The sequence below is a fragment of the Rhinolophus hipposideros genome (assembly GCF_964194185.1).
Source record: "Rhinolophus hipposideros genome assembly, chromosome: 16".
In the NCBI taxonomy this organism is placed as follows: domain Eukaryota; kingdom Metazoa; phylum Chordata; class Mammalia; order Chiroptera; family Rhinolophidae; genus Rhinolophus; species Rhinolophus hipposideros.
In genome coordinates, this window is record NC_138062.1 from 22,303,272 (window position 1) to 22,326,133 (window position 22,862).

Genomic DNA, 22,862 nt, shown 5'->3' on the forward strand with positions numbered 1-22,862 from the left:
CCGACCCTGTATATAAATTGGAAGTGGGGAAAAAAAAACACCTGACAACCAAGCACTAGGGGAAGCAAACTGTCTATCAGGAAAATGGGCTTGCTCCAAAGTGGGCAGTCAGGAACGCAGGCCTCAGTGCTGAGTGAGCGTGCTGAACAGCTTGAAGATCAGCTGCAGACCTACTAGTGCTTTGGCTGAGCCAGTTCAGTTCCCGTTAGCTCTGTGCTAAGCTGAACTAAAGAGAGGAGGCGGAGAGTGGTCGGGGCTTTCCAGCAGTTGTAAAGGTTTGTCTCTCCTCACTCTGTTTAAATGGAAGAAGTTCTCAGAGCTGCCACAAACAGCCGCCCAGGATGAGCACCCTGGTATCCCTGATGCCATGCCCACTAGTGATTTTGCCAAGCTCTAAGGGTAACGACACAGAGAGTAGGCAAATCCTCCAGTGTATTTGACAGAGAGCACCACCAAAAGATTTTTCTTATAACAAGTGGTGTTTAGAGAATCCAAAAAAAAAAAAAATCACATTTGTTAATCAGATTATACTATCTAGTTCCAAAATATATCATCTGCATACACATTTACCTCTGCAAGATAAGTTCACTTGAAGAAAAAGGAACAAAAGGACCTAACACTAGAGACATTACATACCTGCCTCAATTTCTACCTTCCCCCCTTTTTCTTAGATCTATTCTCTAATCAAATACTGGCATCCATTTCATTTGTAATGGCCAAGAAAATGGCTGTATCTAATAAATTCTGACATCAGTCACATCTTCTTCATCATGGGTGCCTCACTGCATAGTCAGGACACAAGTTTTTGGTTGAACAATTCAATTCTGTTCCATTCTAAAAAATCTTCCGTTTAATTTAGCATGGAGCCCTTGTTCAAGAATATACTTTTTTGCAACTGTTTCAGGTAGTATAATGAGCAGTGCTTTATGCACAGTTTACACACTTAATGACAAGTTAACAGATGATTAAAACCTAGTTTTTTTTAAATTCCCCACCTAAACAATGGCTTAGTAAAAAAGCCTATAATCTCCAGGACTTTAAAAGATTTTCCGTTTTAAAAAAAGTATTTCAAACTAGTGGCCAAATAAAAAAGAAAAAAGAAAAACCAGTGCTAAATCCAGAACCCAACATTCCTGTTCTAACGAGAGACAATAAATCACAGAGGATTGGTCATAAAATCTGAGTCGGAAAACTTGGGTTCCAACCAGGCTCCACCCCTGACAGGCCATATGTAGCAGCGACCAATCAGGGCAAGCTTCCTGCACTCAGTATCTTCGTGGGTCAAGAGTGGGGCTAGACTAGGCAAATCTCACGTCTCTTTAAACGTGAATGGTTTATGATTCTAATGGTTATTTCAGTATCTTGCCATTAGTTACCATAACTATTCAGCACTTAATGGAAAAAGAGAATGTACTTATTTATGGGTCTGCAGAATTTTGGCAGAGTAATTTAAGTTTTCTCTGTCATCCATTGAACTAAGGAGAGGAAGGCACATGGTAGACAATCAGAAGTGTTTACTGAGGCAATGAATGAGTAAGTGGAAAAAGGGGACCATGTGATACATAAGCCCATACTATTTATGGACACAATATAGGATATCATTAAAATAGTAGAAATAATATTTATCTCCTGGGAATGAAGAGAAAACACCAGATGCCATAGAATAGTTTATGTTTTAACGTTTGTGTTTTATGCCTCAAATGGGACTTCTTTAAGCCTTTCAAACTAGTAAACATTTTGATTCAGACAATGCTTGAACATGAAAAAGTTTAACTGCTGGGATACATGTACATGGATATTACATCTTCATACAGTGTTCAGAGATTACCGTGCCTTATAATGCTCATTCCTTTACTTACGAGGAAGATTGTGCCACTTGTTCACGGCAAATAGCCTGCTAGCGGTGACCGTAATCACCGCGGGAGTGACCAGGCCGGGCTGGGTGTTGGCTGCCACGTGGGTGACCGGGGAGTTGGACGGAAACTTCAGGACCATGATGACGTCCTGCTGGGCCTGGTCTGTGAACATCAACGGACTCTGCAGGAGGAGACACTGTTGAGTGGGCATGACCATGAAGAGACCCCCATAGACAAGAAGGACAAGACAAAGACAGGAGAGAGAGAGGGTGCCGGAAAAGAAGAGGGAGACCATGTTAACACCAGGTGCAAGTGAGAGCGCAGTGCACAGAAAGGCGCATAGGAATGGCAGTTAGGGTGTGCCGGTTTTCCATGGACATCATTAGTTGAATTTTTGGGTGATTGAGAATACATGAACAGAAACCCTTTAAAAAAAAGAAATTTTACTGGCTCCTGTCCCCACTCCACTCCCATGAAGAACTAAAAGAATAATTTGATTTACATTCTAAATAGGCAAAGTATTGGGGGGGCTACATTAAGCTGTTCCAATTGCTTTTATGTGTCAAATACAAAATACATACATACATACATACATACATACATACATATATACATACATAAAGAAGAATGAGCATAGGCAACAGGCAAAAAAGTAAGCCAAGGTAATTTCCAAAGATCATCAAAAAGTTGTGATGAGTTACATGAAGATTTTGACAGCTAAATAAAGAGATAATTAAAACAAACATATTTATAAACAATAGCTATACAACATGCATGCATCATTACAGTAGAGAAATAACTTATGAATGTAACATACAAACTTAATTAGAAAGGTGTTTCAAAGCAATGCATAATTAAATGTACTTGTAAAAACAATATATTTATATAGTGTGCCGAGTCATAAACACTGCCCTAGTATAATGCAAATGCCCCTGCTTTCTGCTGTATCTACGGATGAAAAGACCTAGCTGCTGCCCCTCATCTCTCTTGGAAAAACACCAAAGCTCAAGACATAATTTCTTTTGAAAAGCAGAAAGTAATTAAAAATGTTAAATAATACACTGTCTATTCTAATAACTAGCAACAAAATAAATCTTGAAGACTACTAAGGATTTAGAACATCCCTACAACCCGTATATCATAATCCAAAACATATATAACGCCACTCTGATTTACTGGTTTTATTTACACTTTGTGGTGGTATGCTACCATACAGTAATTGCGCTGCACATTTTCAGCAATTCTCTTCTACCATGTCTATTTTCTAATAGCTGATTAGTATCATTCGGAATTGAAGCACTTTGATGAAGTGCTCCTGGCTGCTTTCCTCCTGCCGTATTTCAAAACACCAGGTATATGTAAATGTGTAAACACATATATTTAACATGTATTTACTCAGAACTGCTAATAAAAAATTAAATACATTTGCATTTTTATTATCAGTCCTTTTAAAAAAGTTATTAAGAGTACTTAGAAAAACATATTGCACTAAGAATTCCTATTTGCACTCTTTGCATAAAGGTGTAAATAAAGGCAACTAATAAGCTACCCAGACACCCTTCTGAGCAAGTGGCTAAAAGCCAATCAATATTATGAGTTAATCCTCCCTGGATGCTCATTCAATTAAAGGTGTCAGTAATGCCTCATCTGATGTGGCCTCAATTAAATCCAACTATCTGATGGTGAGAAAACACAGGGGGATACAGTAACAGCAGCAAAACCAGACAAATAGGCAGCCTCCGTGTGCCTGCTAATTACTACACCTGGTGTATATTATGGCTCATGCACTTAACGCAGCACGAGGTGGCTTTAATTTCTGCTATATTCATGTGTGTGTGTGGGGGGGATGGGGTGCATCGATGGTGAATGGGGGTACTCATCTGAATGGCAGTAAAAACAATAAACATTTGGACCCTTTATTTTTCAAAACTCTCATATCAATAATTAATCTTTGTCATACAAAGGGCCTTTGATACAGTTTTAAGGAATTCTGGGAAACTGGGTAGAAATAAGAAACATCAACCGAAACATCCCATAAGCGAGTTATGAAGAAGTCCTGGGAAAAGGAAATGAACCTAATTTCAGAGTACCAAGCTTTATTTTTCAATTACACAGTTTTTTAAAATAATATTCACCAAAGTCAATTTATATACACTCTGAGAAAGTCAGAGTATAACATACATCATAAATTCTTACTGTGAGGAAGTTGATACATATTTTTGAGCTTAACAGCTCATACTGTAAATACAATTAGACTCAAATTGAATAATTCCAATGTTTATGCCCTTTAAAAAAACACTGAAAAATCTCTAATGTGTAGGAAGAATGTCTTGTTTACACAGTGACTCTAGTGGGCCAACACTTAGCCACAAGGCAAGGACAAGCCACTTTCCACAGAAAGCTGCAGACACCACATCAAGAACTGTCTTCCGCCCTCTTGCATCAGGCTGTCCCTCCTGCCTGTTCCCACCCAGTCCATCCTGACTTAAGCTCCCAATGCAGACAAGTATCAGGAAACTAAATTCTCTTGGAAGTGCCATCAGATCCTTGGCTAGTAAGTATGGGATCGGAGCACCAGAAACAGGGAAAAGCATGCCCAGCTTGGGTGAGTCTATGTTGTTGGCAACCCCTGCAGATGAGCAGGATAACTGGTAAAAAAAAAAGAATAAGAGAAGCAGACCCTCCCTGGGTGCCCCTGGGAGCCCACTCTCAGGCAGAAGTAGGAAACCGCTAGCCAAATTTCGTTTGGTTTTCCCAGATTAAGTGTACGCTTGTTGACATCTCTGGTTTCTTTCTAACACACTTTTCTTCCCAACCCATGTATTTGTAAGATGAAAAACACGATTTGCACAAGTCTGAAAGGAGTTCAGGTTTTCAATTCAGTGGATAAAGATAATGGGAAAGACAGCTTCCCATCCTGACGTGAGCATGTGCCTTCCCAGCCATCCCACCCTCGGGACAGTAAAAGCTGCTCTGCCTCGATGAACCAGCAATCCTTCTGCCAGGGAGGGAGGCATGGCAGCAGGGACTCCCGCACTGCACCAGTGACCAAGGCTGTGCAGTGACCCAGGTGGAAAGTCACTGGAGCAGCAGAGGTGCTTCCATTAGCCAGTTCCATAGCAGCCCGAGTCTCACAGACAAGCTATTACTAAAACTAATTCCCAACCTCGAACATAAATCATTCTTACTATTTTTGTGGCATTATCTTCCATTGTCTGGCTAACTGTTCGCTTTTTGTGTAGTCTTCTGCTCACTGAAGTCACCCTTTATGTTTATCTGATTTCATCTGTTTAAAAACACTTGGACAAGAGGATGCAAATAATTTTTCAAATGCTTGTAGTTTATTACAATGGTCAATTCATGTGACTAGAAAAAGAAGGTTAAAAAGGCTTGAAAGAAGAAAGAAGATGATGAAGAGGGCAAAAGGGAAAAAGACACAAAGAAGAGAAAGAAAAAAAGAGCCACAGGTAGAAAAGGCCACACCTCTATCTCTTGCCCTCTTGGGTGCTACTCTCTCCTCACCAGTATCTGTCAAAATTCTGCCACCTCTCAGACACACCACATAGAATCAGACTCTACTTCAAATTATCCATTATATTTATGGAAACAGATTTTGTAGTTCCTATTCTTAATTTAAAACAGTAATGGACAACTTATTTTATTGAGGGACAATTCAAGAAAAAAATATAATACCTATGCTCTGTTCTTTAAATAAATTATTTTTATCATGCAATTTGATATTTGTTCATTGTGCTGAGTTTTTTGTTTAATCATTGAAGAATGTCCCCCCTGAAATTTCAGGAACTCTAAAAGGAGAAAGGCCACAGTATTTTGCTGCTCGAGTCCATTTCCCTACTTCTGATTCTGGGCTGGCCTTTGACTTGCCCTGACGAATAGAACGTGGTACAAATGAGGTGTGAGTTCCAAAGCAAGCCCCCAGAAGTCTTCCGGAAGTATCTTCCTGGAACAGTGCTCCCCATGGGAGCTAACTTCCTTCCGTGAGGATGAAAGACTCCATGGAAAGAGAGGTCCAGCCATCTCAGCCTACCCCACAGCAGCGTGTCAGGGAGCCAGAATGAGCAGAGCATAAGAAATGCCCATCTAACCCTGAGAATCACGAGATATATAAATCACTGTTTTTATGCCACTAAACTTTGGGTGATATATACCAAAACATCATTTTTTTTCTCCGAGGTCCCAGACCCTCAGCAACAATAGCTTACATAGGAGGATTCGTTTTTAAATGTCCATACTGAAAAACATATTGGGATGTAAAGAATAAACACAGTAATATACCTAATCTAGCAAGGAATAGGATCAAACCAGAAAACTTATCGATCCTACGTCGGGAGTCTTTATCCTACAGTGAAGATACGTGATAATTATAAACCTTTTCATTCTGTAACACGAAACGTGAACTGATGAAATAACTAAAGTACTGGAGCAAGGTTTACTTTCCCAAAGACTCCAGGAGAGCATGCAGAATTTTTCGCTGGTTGTTAGCAGGTTAACAAGCACTGCATGAGCACAGGCACAGATGTGGTGGACAATCTCAAGTGCAACAAGAGACTGATAGGATCGCCAAGCATGGTCTCCAAGAGGCAAGGAATGAGAAGAGGGAAGGCAGCACTTACCGCTTGCATGGCGGAACCTCGGGGAGGGTGGGGCTCTATGAGGAGCTGAGACGGCGTCTGTCCAAAACTTCGGATTTGAGCTTCAACAGCCTGAAAAAGGCATGGGCAAGTTTGAGGGTTAAGAGGTGTTAATTACAGGCAATAGAACCACAACTGTCACCTGAAAATGTCACTCCATCCTTCTGGCTTGTTTCATGTTGAAATTCAACCTTGTGTTTTCAGAATGGGGCTAAGCACCTGGCAAGGGCACCGAGGGTGAGGTCATCCTTTAGGACCGTGGAAGCTGTTCCTATAAAACCCTGCAAAACTTTCTCATCTTGCTCAGTGATATGAAACAGAAACCAGCTATTACAATCAGAAATTGTCCTTTTTGGCTCCATTTCTGTTTTCTTGCATTTTTTTCCTGCTTGCATCATCCCTGATGACTAAAGCTAATCTTTTACAGGTATAGAGAAAACCCATTGCTGCTTTGATTCTAGGCTCCATTTCATCCTGAGAAGTAGAAGGGAGGAAAAAAGAAATATAGCACCTGTGAAAATGGCTTGATGCTATTACTTTTGCCATAGGAAGAGCATTATTGTTGACAGTCTCTTTGAACCTAGGTGGCTAAACAACAAAGTAAAAGCCATATGTTGCATCCAAGCATGAGCCGGTTAAACCAAGGACTAACTAAACATAAGAAACATGTGTGTGTGTGTGCCCTTTTAGAAAGATGTGCGCATGCACGCTTTGCACGGCACTCCCCTCCCGTGGCTCTTGCTGTATGCCTCGCACAGATGCTCACTTTCCAACCACCAGTAACTCCCTCATCATCGGAAACTACTAAATGCCTGGCGCTGTCACTAGCTGTAATTATTTGTTTACTTGTTTATGTTTGTCACCTCCCACGAAAATACGAGACCCATGAAAGCGAGGCCCTTCATTGTTGGATCCCTAAATTGGCTGAATGGATAATGCTACACTCTGTGTAAGGGAAGAGAAGGAAGCAAAGATATACGCAGCCTACTTCTACACCTCCACACAGTCAGTATTCTTAACTGCCAGACCAACGGGATAAAGAAAATCTCTCAGATTTGTAAGAGAATACATGCTCATCCTGTTGTTTTTTTAATCCCTAAGAAAACAAGTGTTACATTTTCATATGCTCTGCAGGACTGTAGGCAATTAAAAGAATCATAAACAAGAAAATATAATTATTATCTAGTATTCATTTCCTTTTTAATTTGGTGAGGATACCACTAGTAGTCCTTTACAATGACCTTGTAAGAAAACAATGGTAGCAATTCATTCATTTAAGCATTCCATGATCATCAACTACATACATGGCAGTAGAAAGTCTCAAGGTTTGAAGAATGTATTCCTAATATGGGAAGTAGGGCAAATGTTCTTGGGTGCTTGAATTAGTTCAAGGAATGCTCTGTGACTGGCGTAGGCAGAAAAAGATTGGAAAGCACCCGTGTGAAAGCTGAGGGGTATGGTGGAAGCAGCATGGGTTCTGAAGTCAAACTATGTTCAAATCCTGAATGCATACCACTCATTAGCAATGTGATCTCAGGTAAATTATTTAACCTAAGTTTCCATTTTCTCTCCTATAAAATGTGGATAATAATAGTACTCACTTCATAGTGTTATATTAAGTTTTAAATGATATATAGGTAAAAAACATAGCAAAGTGTACAGATTAGACCCTCAGTATGCACTCAACAAATATTCATCGAGCACTGGTAACAACAATAATATTTATTCAGTACTTACTATTTGCCAGTTTTTCTGAATTACTATCTAGTATCATTTCATCTTTAAACTGTATGATGTGAATACTTCACTACAACCATTTTATTGATAAAGAAAATAATGCACGAAGAACTTAAGTATCTTGTTCAAGGTCACATATAATTAATTGGCAGATTCAAAATTGGCACCTGCGCAGCTTGATTCTAGAGCTCATGCTCTCAGTCATGAAGCGATCCTTCCTCCTTATCTGTTAGGGACCACGCCTGGGCCCAGGGATTACTGAGCACACAACAACATGACCTTACAATCAAACCAATGTATTAATGAGGTATCTCTATTCATCATCACCACCATTATTACAATGAAGAGTATCTTCCGACATAATTAGTAGAGCAGCATAACTAGGCAAGGGTAGGTTTTATATAGTGGGAGATAAGGCTGGGTCTAGACTTTAGAAACAAGAAAAGGAGCTAATAGGAAGTGACGAATAGAGACTGGGATCATTTCAGAACTGCATCGAAAATATTGTTTGATAGGGTGAAATCAACGTATGACCAACATCAAGGGCAATCTTGAGGTTGAGGAAGAAAAAAATATCACAAACTGGCAATCTGAAGCCTAAAAGTAGTCACAAAGAAGGAAGTGGGAGCACGGCTGTTTTATGGTGCAAGATGTACGGGCTGAGTGTATAAACGTGAACCCCAAGTGTCTTTCAAGAACAGTTACAGAGCTAGTGCCTTTGCCCTTGACTGATGCTTTCGGTGGCTCTGGCCCAACAACCTACATGTCTTTTCCCCATAAAAGGAAAGGGGAGGGGAAACAGATAGCTTTCACACTTGGCTTGTGGCATCAGACGATTCTGAGTGCAAATCGTGGCTTTGCCATCTATCTGCTGTATGCCTTTGGACAAGTAGCTTAATCTCTGTTTTGCCATCTCTCAAACAGAGATAATAATAATGCCTAGCTCACAGAATCATTTGGACAATTAAATAAACTAATACATATAAAGTGCTTAGCACAGTACCTAGAACATACAAGGCACTAAATAAACTGCTACGTTATTATTAGGTGTGGGGCTCGGTATGATCCCCATTTACACTGCTGAAATAGGGAAGAAGTGCTTCCGGAGTTTATGATGATAATGACGAACACATTATTTGAGAAAACTGAAATCTGGCTCCGGGTTTCAAAATACACTGCAGAGCTAAGCACCCAGAGACAGCTCTCTTTGGAGGTTCAGAGAGCAGTCCAAAACATGAGGAACTGTATACCTCAATCCCGAGGAAGCTGTGGGATTTGAAGAAAAAAGATGAATATGTGAAACATGCCCTCAAGAAAAAAATCAACAGATTGTAGAGACTGATGACTCTGAGCAAGGAAGAGAAGAAAAAAAGACAAATCTAATTCTTTTCTTTTGAATTTGCATATTTTAGAGACTACCATCTTTCCCTGAAAACAAGACCTAACCGGAAGATAAATCCTCGCATGATTTTTCAGGATGACATCCCCTGAACATAAGCCCTAATGCGTGTTTTGGAGCAAAAATTAATATAAGACCCGGTCTTATTTTCAGGGACATACTGTAGGAAAGCAATGAATGGAAATACAAGTGTCTGTTAGGGAGAACTAGTTTGGTAGGCGAAGGACAGCACATCTTATGTCAGACATGGAATCTGAAGTGACAGTGTCAGCCTTCTGTCCAATGCACACAAGAAAGCCCCAGATTGGCTCTGAGATGCAAGACCTGGGTGTCATTTGTACAAGAGAAATTTAAGTCAGTGGTGTTTGAGCTTTCCCTCTCACTGTGTATGTGTGTATATTTTTAAGCAGCAGAAATGACATCCTTTTTCAAATGAAATCTTACATGAAACTCCAATATACAATAAATAAATAAGGCTCTTCTACTTTAAAGGTGGGTAAAGCCATCCTTTAATAGCTTTCTGCAGCAGCTCCTGAGACAATTCTGAGAAATCTTAGGGCTCTGAAGCACGGCTTCAAACTTGCTGGTTAAGCTCCAGGAAGAAATTACATGAGACTCACACAAAAGGTCCTAGAGCTGAAGCTTGGGAAACACTCATATTTAGGGTATGACATGAAGAACTAATGAAGAAGACAAAGGAAGGGGAGTGGGACAGGGTAATATGGAAGCCATAAGATGCGAGTTCCAAAGAGAGAGTGTTCAGTGATGCCAACTACGAGAGAGAAACTATGAATGATGACATTATTGCATAAAGATATTGCAGACATAAATTTAATGTAATTGCTACATACCCTGCTTTGCACTTAACATTGTTTTGAAATGAAAAAGGTATGGATGATGAGAAAACTTTCAAAAATATCAATCTCCTCTGTAACATTTGAAAAGTGTTAAGATTTTAACAGGATTTGCACATTACTGACCTCTTTGAGGAAAAGCCTTTCTCAAGTCATGTAATATAAAGGTCTGATTATTCTGCGTCAATGACAAAGCAAAAGCTATATTATCCCACACAGATAATTATTTTCTTTCCAAGTCCTCAAGACATCTATGAAGATTACAGAATTATTAGACACAAATGCTTTATTACTTGACTAACCTTTGAGTGGTTGGTGATAAAAATACACTAAAAAGGGATTTTTCAAGTGTGAAATGTGTGGAATAAGATTTAAGGTAATGACTATAATCTCAAATCCTTATAGTCAAACTTTATGTCATCAACTGGTAATTCTAGATCCTTCTAGTTTCTAAAACTCACTTGCCATTTTTTATTTGGCTTGACCTCTGAAGCAATTTACACTGCTAATCACATCCTAGTTTCTTCACATTCTTTTTTCTGTGGCTTCCATGGTTTTAAACTAATATGGTTCTCCTTTATGCTACCCCTTTATTCTCTGTCTTTTGCTGACTTTAATTTTTTCTCATCCATAAATGAACTCATCACTGCAAGTTCTCTTTTAGCGCTCCAGGTTTTGCAATCTAAACTTTCTGTCCTAGAAAATTTTTTCTACTGTCGTAACTTGAAACCTTAGTTCTATTTGCACGATTTCCCAATCTGAAACCAGACGACCGTCAATTTCTATGACATGTCTACTGATACTTCTGCCTGATGGCCATGCACGTACACACAATGTGCATGTCGCAGCACACCTAAAATTAACGTATCTAAAACCTGGAAAAATTAATTTTACCCTACCATTCCTCAGTCAACGGTTCAATTCCGATTTTCATTTTTTTAATGCTCAGAATCTTAGTGACATTTAAAAATTTTACCCCTTTCTTTCATATATAATCAAGACCCAGTCATTTCTTTTATATAGTTTCTCATATCCATCACTCCTTCCCGAATCTAGGTTCCTTATAATTTTAGGTATTGAGTATTTCAATAGTCTCTTTACCGTTTTTCTCCATTTAGTTTCCTCCTTCAGTGTAAACTTAGTTTACCCAATCTCACCTTTAGGCAACATTCTCCTGATCAAATGTCTGAAATTGATCCCCAGCACTTAAAAGATAAAGGTCCAATGCCAGGCAATGAAAATCTTCCTACCTCTCTAACTTCATTCCCTCATCCAACTCCCTAATACTGTGTTCCTTCTCAGTGGAAGGAAGGCTGACTTTCTTCCACAAATATAATCAGCCATTTCTGACTTACATTATCTCTCATGTCACTGCCCTTCCTGTAATGGTTACCATCATCTTTAATTTTCTAAGTCCTACTCTTCTCTAGAAAACCCTGGAGTTCTACCTGGTTGGTGCAATATTTCCCAAAGGTTACAGCCTATCCATACTGCTGATTACACACTTGATTCAGGCTTCCTTATAACATTACTTTTTAAAAGATTATTAGTCTGTCTCTAACTATGAAGTAGGACAATTAAGTTCTCAAACTCATCCTAGAAACTGCTGAATATCACTATGGTCACCTTTGGGAAGCTATGCACTTATGCCAGCACTTAACACTTCAAAGCAATTCAGGAACTCTTTCTGGAATGGCCATCAGAGCTGTCTTTGTATTACCCTTGATGTTTGGAACGTCATAAAAATGTCTTCAATATTTCCTTTACCTTTGGTAAAGAAAGAAGTCATTGGGGGCCAGATCAGGTGAGTGGGGAGGGTGTTCCAACACAGTTATTTGTTTACTGGCTAAAAACTCCCTCACAGTCAGTGCCCTGTGAGCTGGTGCATTGTCCTGATGCAAGAGCCATGAATTGTTGGCGAAAAGTTTAGGTTGTCTTTCTCATGCAGCCTTTTTAGCACTTCCAAAGAGTAAACTTGCTTAAGTGTTTGTCCAGTTGGTACAAATTCCTAATGAATAATCCCTCTGATATTAAAAAAGGTTAGCAATATGGTTGCAACAAGTTCGCAAACTTAATTGTCAGACCTCATATACCACAGGGTCAGAATAACACAGGTGTGCAGCAGGTAGAGCAGTCAGTACCTTGCATGAAGCACTCATACAACCAAGACTTTTATCTAGGGCCTATTATGTAGCAAGCTCGAGCAGACCCTTTTGCCTTATCTTGGTTGATACTGAGATAAAAACCAAGCTTGAGAGAGGAGCACAGTTCTTGAGGGCAAAATGGGGGCATGGGAGACAATAGGAAGCGATAAGTGAAGGCTGATATCTGCCATAACAAAGAGACCGAAAGAGTCAGGGAAGATCTGAAAGGTGTCCCTGAAGCCAGTAATTCCCATTTCTTCAATACCCAACACACCTGAGGGTTATGACAACACTCCAATGTCTCACCAAAGCAGTGAGTCTTATAGGCCAAATCAGAAATCCTGGGGGAATATGTGTGATTTGAAATGCCCCTTAACTTTGTGTATCACTCTTTCTTCACTTTTCTGTTTAGCACTGTGTATAGAGCAATAGAGAATTTAGAGGCCTAAGGAAGTTTTGAAATCACAGGAAACACAGAGGCATAAGGTTTAGGAAGGTGGACTGGTACCGTGTTTCCCCCAAAATAAGACCTGGCAGGACCATCAGCTCTAATGTGTCTTTTGGAGCAAAAATTAATATAAGACCCATCTTATATTATAATAAAATAAGACCCAGTCTTACATGATATAAGACCGGGTCTTATGTTAATTTTTCCTCCAAAAGATGCATTACAGCTGATGGTCCGACTAGGTCTCATTTTTGGGGAAACACAGCTAGTAGGGCAGCTTAAAGAACACTACCAAATGCCTAAACTGGTTTCACACACTCTCCTTTTAGTTTGCTTAGAGAGTTTTAGTCCCAGATGATATCTTTTGAAAATTTGTTTATGTTAAATTTTTATTATGGAATAGGATAATGAATTCCCATGTACCCATGAGTTAACTTCAATAATTATTAACACATCTGGCCTTCAGTTATCTTACAATGGCTCAGCCTAGGCAATGTGCTAGAGATACTCACTGAAAAATAAGAGACTGTTCCAGCTTTTAAGCAGTTTATTTATATTTTCACCTTTACTGAATTTACACTGAGAACACAATTTCCTACAATGACCAAAGATTATAAACATTAGCTAACAGCCTTCATCTTTCTTTGGAGGGGGGTAAACAACTAGATTTGAAAGGAGATGGTCAATGGTAAGGTTGCAAATTTGATTGTGTGACTTCTCTAGTTAAAAATCTTTCCATCTAAATTCTTTATCATGGGGGCACCACAGCAAGGGGTCAAGAATGCAGACTAATATCAGACGGCCTCAGTTCAAATCTTAGCCCTGTCACATATATGCTGAGTGACCATGAGCAAGTTACTTAATCTCCTATGCTTTAGTTTTCTCATCTAAAAATGGTGATTATTATAGGGGGTATTTCATCAGGTTGTTGTGAAGATTAAATAAGATAATATAAAACACAGAACAGTTCTTGACACATAACAAGCCATCAGTGTCTGATGTTATTATTACAGCACATAAATAGATAGATAGATAGATGATAGATAGATAGATATAGATATAGATATAGATATAGATATGAAGATATAGTTATAGATATACACAAGACTGAAACTAGTACCTGGCTAGGGTTAAGGATGCGTTTAATAAATGTTACCACCTATCATAATAGTAGCCTAGCTCCTTCCAGTCTCATGCCACCACTGTCCCTCTCACTCTACAATGTGAGATGTAATGCGTCCCACTGCCTTTTTCTGTATTGTTCTTTTCCTATTCCCTTCCTCTGAGTGGTCGCCTCCTTCACATTCTTTGAGTCTCAGTTCAGGTACCCCTCTGTCCTGTGGGAAATCTCTTTCCTGATTTCATCCAGACTGTTGCTGTCCCACTCTGCTGCTCTTAGAGCGATGTGCAGACTCACACTACCTACTTACCTAGTATTCTAAATACTGCTTTAATTCCTCCTATCGATTAGTCTGGGAGTCTCCCTGAGATCAGCGACTGCCAAGTATTTCTGTGCTTCTAGGGGCTTGACACACAGTAAGTGCTCAATACATATTTACTGAATGAATGAATCGCCGTCCAAGTCCACATAATTCAGCAGGGATGCAGCTAAGATACACTTCTACTATTACAGAGCAGCCCAGCATTGAATAAAACATTGTATTAAACATTCCTACTAAAAACCTTACTTTATTATTTCACATTCTTATTCATCAATTCCCAATTATTTCTGCAAATAGCCTGTTACTACTTTCTATAATAAAACCTGAATTCGGCAAGCAGCATTCCAGATGTTGAAATACATAGTAATAAAAAAGACTATGCAAATACCTTGAGACATTCCAGTAAAACCACATATTTATATTTTATAAACAGCATCTCAAATATTACCTAGAGAATTTATTAATGGATTTCCAAATGGAAATATTATGAAAAGATTTTCAACAAGTTGTGTATTCTATTGTTTTCTGTGCCAAGTATTGCATACTTGCATGATTTTATGGCTATATAGAGAGAAAGAGACAGCATATATATAGAGAGAGAATATAGAGACACACACACTAGATATAATGAAAGGAAGAAATAAAAGTAAAAGAAAGTAGACTTGGCTCCGTGACAATGTAGTATTTGGCTTCAATTTAACAATGACAATTTTAGTTTCTCTGAACTAGTCTTTTTAATCTAACAGAGGAAACAAGTTAACTCAATGCAACACTTAGTAACCAACAATAAAGTTGTAAAATTTTATTTTAAGATGGATATGGGGGAGAAGTGACTTAAACATATGGATGCAATTAAAATAAACACATATGTACACTGCTTTTTTTAAGCACACAACTCTGAAATTGCATTATATCCCCTATATATTTACATCTAAAAGCACTCTAAAATAGGGATAAACTAAAAATTAATAAGTAAAATTTTCTGACATTACCAAAATTAAATTCTAGAAAGTTGTCTTAAGATTTACCAAGAAATGAAACTCTTTACCAAGAAATGTTTAAAAATCCAAACAAGACTTCATATTTTGGATTTCTGAATCAATTCACTTTTCAATATTAGAAAGAGTCACATTAAGACCATCAGTGATTCTGTTATATGTTTCAGTACTTGTGCCAGTTTTCCTCTTGCCCTTCACACATTTGAACTTAAGTTGGAGAGCAACTTGCTGGATATTTGACAGGTTTCCACTCAAAGTTTACTAACCAACTGTCTAGTTGAATAGCCTCAGTGCCCTTTGGGGCCACTATTAAATCTAGCTTTGGTATCAGCAAATTAAAAATGTATACTACTCAAATGACTACTTCATTATACTATATGTGTAAACTTGTACCAGACTCTCTCTTAACCTAAGAAATATAATACGGAGTTACATTTTAGTAGTCAGAACAACAAAAGCACAACATTTTTTTAAAAAGCACAATAAACCTTACTCAAATTACTTAAAAGGAATCATTTAAAACTAAAATGTAAGTATTCAAAGTGCCCTAGAAACAAGATATATAGAATTCAAACTTTTAAAGCATAAATGTAAATGATAAATAGCCTATCAGAAAAAAAAAATGTCATGGATATACTAGCATATGGAATACTTAAAACTCGATCAGATATTCAAAATATAGACCAGATGATATTTAATCAGTAAAATATGCAAAATAATCCAAATAAAAGAAGGATACGGTTAAGAAATAAGTTAAACTGAATGGAATTCTATGTAAATTTGGACTTGAAATACATTTTTTAATTTTGAGAAATTAGACATAAAGAAAAACAAGAATTTAGTTAAGGGTCAAATTTTTATGTTTTCAAATAAAGAATGAGCTAGTGATTCCACTTATGCAAATTCTCATAAGGAAAGAATCAGATGAATGAAAAAAGATTTAAATACAAAGATGGTTAATATAGCACTCTAGAACTAAAATTAGGAGGAAAACTACTTAACATATGATAAGGGAATACTATTCAACCATTAAAATGAGTGAGTTGAGTTGAACATATCTTACATGGAAACTGGTCTATAATATGTTGATGAAAGAAAAATTCCTAATTATGAAAGAATAGAGTACGATCTCATTTAAGTAAAAATAAATTTAAAAATATAAACACACATATATTTACATGTGGTATGTGAATACATGCATACACATACATGAATACACACATGTAAAATCTGGTAGGGTATGTACCAAACCATTATCAGCTGTATCTTTGGTGAGGGGTGTATAAAAAGATGAGCAGAATAAAAATTAATACTTTTTTTCACTTTTATACTGTTTGACCTCTTACACAAAGAGTGCATTACTTAAAAAATAAAGAATAACATTTTTTTTCCATTTTGAAGAAAATCTAAAACTAAAAAATTAGAAAAACCCATTAATATTTGATATGCTTTATGGAGTTTAACTTTTTCATTTACATGGTAGCCAGAAGTATTTTTTAACCATCTGGGAACAACTCTAGTTGATAAATTGGTCAAAAACTGTGAAATCAGTAGATCTTGCCACAAAGTTCATTTTATTTTGCACTTATTTCCAAATTCATTTCTATCTGATTTCAAGGAGCCATTAGTTTTAGCAATATTTTATCATTATTTAGTATTAATTAAATATTTACAGAGGTATATAATTTTTATAAGTATATGTTTTTCACAACGAATCTGGTATCTAGAGACATATGTATGCCATTATGGTATGGAGTATACATAGAGCAAAGAGAAAGAGCAGCTAGCTAAATAAAGTAGACCATTAAAAAAAATAAGAATACAGTGATAAGAATTCAGGGGAAAGGGAAAATTATGGAAGGAGCATTTTTACTTACACATCTACTCAATAGTATTATGAAAGCCACTAAGGTAAAACAAACTAATTAAAATTTTGAAAACATTCATTGATTTCCCAGTAGTGCCTTTAACTGAGCTTATACATTCCAGGCATATTGAATTGAGGCCCAGTCCGGCCTCACTACAATCTCCACTTCTTGTAGCTGTCCATCCACTGCAGCATAATCCCAGCTGCCAATCTGAAAGAAACCAGCTAGTCACAGCAGACACAACCAACAGAAACAAATGTCACTCAATAATGTTCAGCGGCACTGTGTTCATGGATAATTTCAAACAGTATCTCTGTCTAGAACACTGATGTGCTCATTCAAAACACCTCCATCTCCAGCTACTGGAAATGAGTAGATAAAGCAGCCTGCCTAGAAAAATAAGTGGAATGTTGCTTCAAAGAGCTTTCCAATGCTAAGAGGCAAACACAGTGGAAAGTTCTTAAAGAAAAAAAAAAATCAAAGGAGTTAATTTACTGAGTCCAGCAGTTTAAATTATTTCTCAAAACCAGACAAATACGCTTAAATGCTGTCTTAGAAAGCAGCAGTCATTTGGTCATTCATTCGGTAAGAATCATTTAACCTATTTTCTCAATATCTGTAAGCATCCACTGTGTAAGAACACTAAAATGAGGTACACTGAGAAATTAGTTGGCACGATACTTGATCTGAAGGAATGGAGATCCTGAAAGACAACACACACAAACATACACACTAATTACACAGTACTGACATGGATAGAGAGAGGCAAGACAAATTTACTGTTACAACATAAGTTTAATACTACTTAATGTTTAAAAAAACTACACTTGACTCAAGTGTTTCCCAAATACTAATAGAATTTCATTGCCTCTTTGTACCGGTATGAAATGTAAAAGCAGTGATTATATTCTAAGTAAACTTCCTCACCTTTGGTAGAAATAAAAGAAAACAAACCTGTTATTCTGAACATTTAGAAAACGGTCATATTTGCAAATAACCTTACAGAGATTTTTCAAGTCTGTGCGATTTTTCCTTTATCATACTCTTTCTATAAGCTTGCATTTAGTTTAAAATTTAGAGAGGAAAATTCAGTCACTTGATTTGAAATTACTTTTCTCACACTCGATTCCAAATGAAGATGGTGCCTGAAGGAAGCAGGGGCACCTGACGGAAGCCATCAGCATAATAGAAAGGCTCAGGGTCCCTTGGGTCGTGGACAGGGAGAAACAATCATAAAAAATATTAATGCTTTGCTTTATGTCCTTGGATGTATAATTTAGCTACACCTATTTAACTAAGAAGTCGGCAAGAGGCATAATAACTCGCAAAATACAAAGATTAGCTTTACTGCCAACTTTGATGTTCATTTAATTGAGTAAGGGAAAGTTTGATTGCTGTGGTTTTGATATACAAGAAAGTCTGGCATAATTTCAAGGTATTTTCTTATGTAGGTTTTCAATTAAAACTTGACTAATCCTTACTGTTTATTTGGCTTTTCACTGTACAGTTCCTGGCCTGCACTGTGTCAAATATGCCATCTGGGTAACACACTTCTGGCCAGAGATGCTTCAGCATTATTTTTGTAACACTGAATTGTGGCTGCATGAAATCTTAGCTCAGTGTATTCAATACTTCTAATGTCCTCTGTTGCTACAACCATCGTTAATATCGTTATCCCTTTGCCCCACTACTCTTAAATCTCGATGCAGTCACAACAAAGATTCCTGCCCCACCTGCTTAAAACAGGCTTACAGGCCATTCCCCCAACTATTTAACAAATGTTAACAATGCTATAAATACCAATTGTGTTTATGCTTTCTGAAAGATTCACTGCGGCCAGTGTTCTGCAGTAGTGCTAGAGCTGAAACAAGCTGTTGACTCCCACCATGAAAGTGATTGAATTCTAAGCCAAAAATGCTTTTCCTTGGATAAGATATCTGATTTGCTACTGCTGTCATGAAACTGGGGTCATGTAAACTTAAACACACTGCTGCTTCTTTTGGAAAACAGATCTCCTCAGAGTGATTATGTGTTGCTAAGACAGTGTTTGGAAGGATAAATTTAGACGAGGGAAAACCAGCCACTGACACTAAACACAACTTAGGGAAGAATTTCAGGTTTTACTTTCATGTTCAGGCCCATTGTATATAATCCTTTAAATTGAGCAGGATCATGGCTCTCCCTCCCCTCTTCACTACCCATCTACGTAAATAGAGCCTAGTTCCATTTTAAAAAGGAAATTAATACCTTTAATTTCTGAACTCACATAAACATAAAATAATTGGATTTGCTTGAATAGTAAAGGAGAAAATGACGCTTCCAGAGGAAATGTAGTGAGGACTTATGGCAAGGTACAAGATGAAAGAGCTTGTACATATTAATGTTGTTCCTGAGTATCTTCTATCTGCAGTTATCTTTCAGCCTTTGAACCACCACCCCATCTTCTAACCTGGGCTCACCCCAGAAACTGCTCTTGAACTTCCTACACAATGGCTGCTCGGACCCTGTGCTGTGTCTGTACTTTCCCTTTTGTCAAAACCTATTACCAAATCCTATGCACAGACAGTTGAATGATTGGAAAGACTGTTTAAAAAAAAAAAAAAAAACAGAAAAGATTTGTAATCAAATAAATTATCAGTAATGGTGGTTTCTAGAATTAGTAAAAAAGGATGAATTCTGTGGCAGAGGCTTTTTCTGCATATATCAAATGACATCATCATATAGGAACTACTAGAGCTGACTTTAGCATGTGAGGCTGGCATCAGTTAACAAAGTCCAAATTTGGGGGTGGGGGCTTCCCACTCTTTTACTTTATACTTTTGTATTATTTGAATTTTTTTATAGTTAACATGCATTGCTTTGATAAATTAGTTCTTAAAGCCCATTATATACCAATTTAAGTACACACACACACACACACACACACACACACAAACTAAGCAGTGAATCCAGAGATCTAGAAATCACGCATCTTAGGCCAAAAGCTTTCTTGCTTTTAGAAAATGATGACAAGAACTACAATCAACAGTGATCTATCTAAAATATTTTCCCTAACTGTAGAAGTGATCTTTTTGGTCCTCCTCAAATATGATGGGAAAAGTGAAGAAATAAACTTTGCTATTAATAAATAGCTAAAAAGTGTGAAAAAATTATAGCCCAGTGAGTTAAATAACAAATTAAGATTGGAGATACTGATTTCTGAGATAAAAGTTAAGAAATTGTAAATTCCTTCACCTTTATTGGTTACGTGAAGATCATTATACAAAGTCACTATTCTGGCAGCATTTCATGGCCAGAACATTAGAAAGTAATCACAAAAGACCTCCAAAGAGCCAAAAGCAAAGTCAGTATTCTTATGCTCATGTTAATGTGCATCTCATGTTCAAATTTTCAAGAAGAGACTTTTTCCCCCTCAAATGAGAAAAAGAATTGTCAGTTGGCATTGCCCCTTGATTTTAAAGCAAAACAATTTTCAGGATACAGAAAGTAGCAAGTGAAAGAATACCATGATCTCATTAACCAAAGATAATGACCATCTTTGGCTAGATGACCATGTAAGTATCTTGGGGTCTGTAATTCCAGACTCTTCTTTATGCATATATATATATATATATATATATATATATATATATATATATACACACACACATATAAAATTTGTATTTTATGTTTCATAACATAATCTGTTTTTCACGGTCATTTGGCAAAATACAATTCGACGGCAATACATATAGACATATATAGCAATAATTCTGGTGCTGTACAGCATTCCATTATATGGATTTTCCAATATTTATTTAACCAGTTTTCTATTCTTAGACATTTATGTTTTTTTAACAACTATACAATTGAACATAATTTTTTTGCATACTTACTCAGTTATTCCTTTCAGTTAAAGTTCTAAGTAAATAAGTGCATGATTATTTAAAAAAGTGATACTGACTGCTATAAAGATTCAAACTATTTTCACCCTCATCAAATATATTACAATATCTGCTTTCTAACCATCAGGAATTTTCATTATTTTTAATCTTAGATAAATTCCATGTACTAAAAATAAATTCCATAGACAAAAATGCAGTTGCATTTTAAATTGAATTTCACTAATTACTAGTAAGGATGAACCACTTTTCATTTGTGGTTTGTATTTCATCTTTTGTAAATTATCTGTTTCTGAACTTTGTTGTTTTTCTGGATGTACAAGAACATTAGTTTTTAGATAGCCAAATATATCAATTTTCTAAATGACTTTTGGTTTTGATGTTAGACTTACAAAATGGAACCTCTCCACTTCAAGATTATAAAACTACTCAGCTATATTATCATCGAAGTTCCATAGTTTCACATTTTATAAAATATTCTTTATTCTAAATAAACACATGTATAATTCATTTATAATTTTTTTCACTTTAAGATGTGAAGTGCGGATTTAATTTATATTCTAAACAATTAGCCAGCTGTCTTCCTATCACATGTTGAATAAGAAGGCATTTTCACTGTGACTTAAAATACCACCTTTATCATATACTTTCATATGTGAGATGCCTATTTCTGGAAGCTCCATTCTGCTCCAATGAACTTCAATCCTTTCACGAGAACATGTTGTCTTGATTACTGCAGTTTATGTTTTTGTGTCTGGTAAAGTAATCAAAACCTATTTACGTTACCTTTAATTTAGTTCTACCATATCTGGTTATTTGGTTTCTCAGACTATCACATCTAAGAAATAGTAAATTGTAGCGTAGGAGGAGGAGTGCCCAAGAGGTAGACACACTTGACCCAGTAACAAGAAGCGAGAACGGAGAACTTGAGGATAGAAATAGGAAAAAGATAAAAAGGGCATAAGAATTGAAAAACAATAGCAGTATGGGATTGTTTAGTTCAAGGTCAAATATAGCACAGAACGATAATATTAATAATAAAAAAATCACATTCACTAATTACACTCACTTCTCTTTATTCACTATCTTACTGTTAAAATGGCCTCTACTCCTAAAAGTTGTAGGACAACCATTGTTTTTCAAGTACACGTAGAATACTTATAAAAATTGAGTCGCCCATGGTGTCAAGTCTCAACAGATTTCAAAGAATCTTTACCATCTATACCACGTTTTTTAGCTCTAAATTAAAGTTAATAACAAAAAGATAACTAGATTGGATGCATGCAGTCAAAAGCCCTCACTGAAGAGATGACCTTTAAGCTGAAGCATAAATGATAAGGAGCCAACATGGGAAAATCTGGGACAGTCAGAGAGAAGGGCTATGATTAAAAAGGCACTAAGCCAGTGAGAGTCTTCCCAGGGATAGGGACAGAAAGGACAGTGGGACAGAGCACACGAATGAGGAAGAGAAAAGCATGGCATGAGATCAGAGAGGTAAGCAGGAGCCAGATCCTATGGACCGAGTGGGATTTTTCTTCTATGTTTAATGTGAAATAGGTTGAAGTAGAGGAGTGACGTGATCT

The 22,862-nt window shown here is 37.0% G+C and overlaps 1 protein-coding gene across 3 annotated transcripts in view; it reads right to left on the reverse strand.

Annotated features, from left to right (window-relative positions):
• LRBA (LPS responsive beige-like anchor protein) overlaps window positions 1-22,862 on the reverse strand; it is a 570,825-nt gene that overhangs the window by 39,083 nt on the left and 508,880 nt on the right. For all 3 annotated transcript variants that reach the window (XM_081075612.1, XM_081075611.1, XM_081075613.1), the window contains exons 49-50: window positions 6,491-6,580; window positions 1,860-2,037 (exon numbers count right to left, since the gene is read on the reverse strand). In XM_081075612.1, the coding sequence (XP_080931738.1) occupies window positions 1,860-2,037; window positions 6,491-6,580 (268 nt within the window). The remainder of the gene's footprint in view (window positions 1-1,859; window positions 2,038-6,490; window positions 6,581-22,862) is intronic.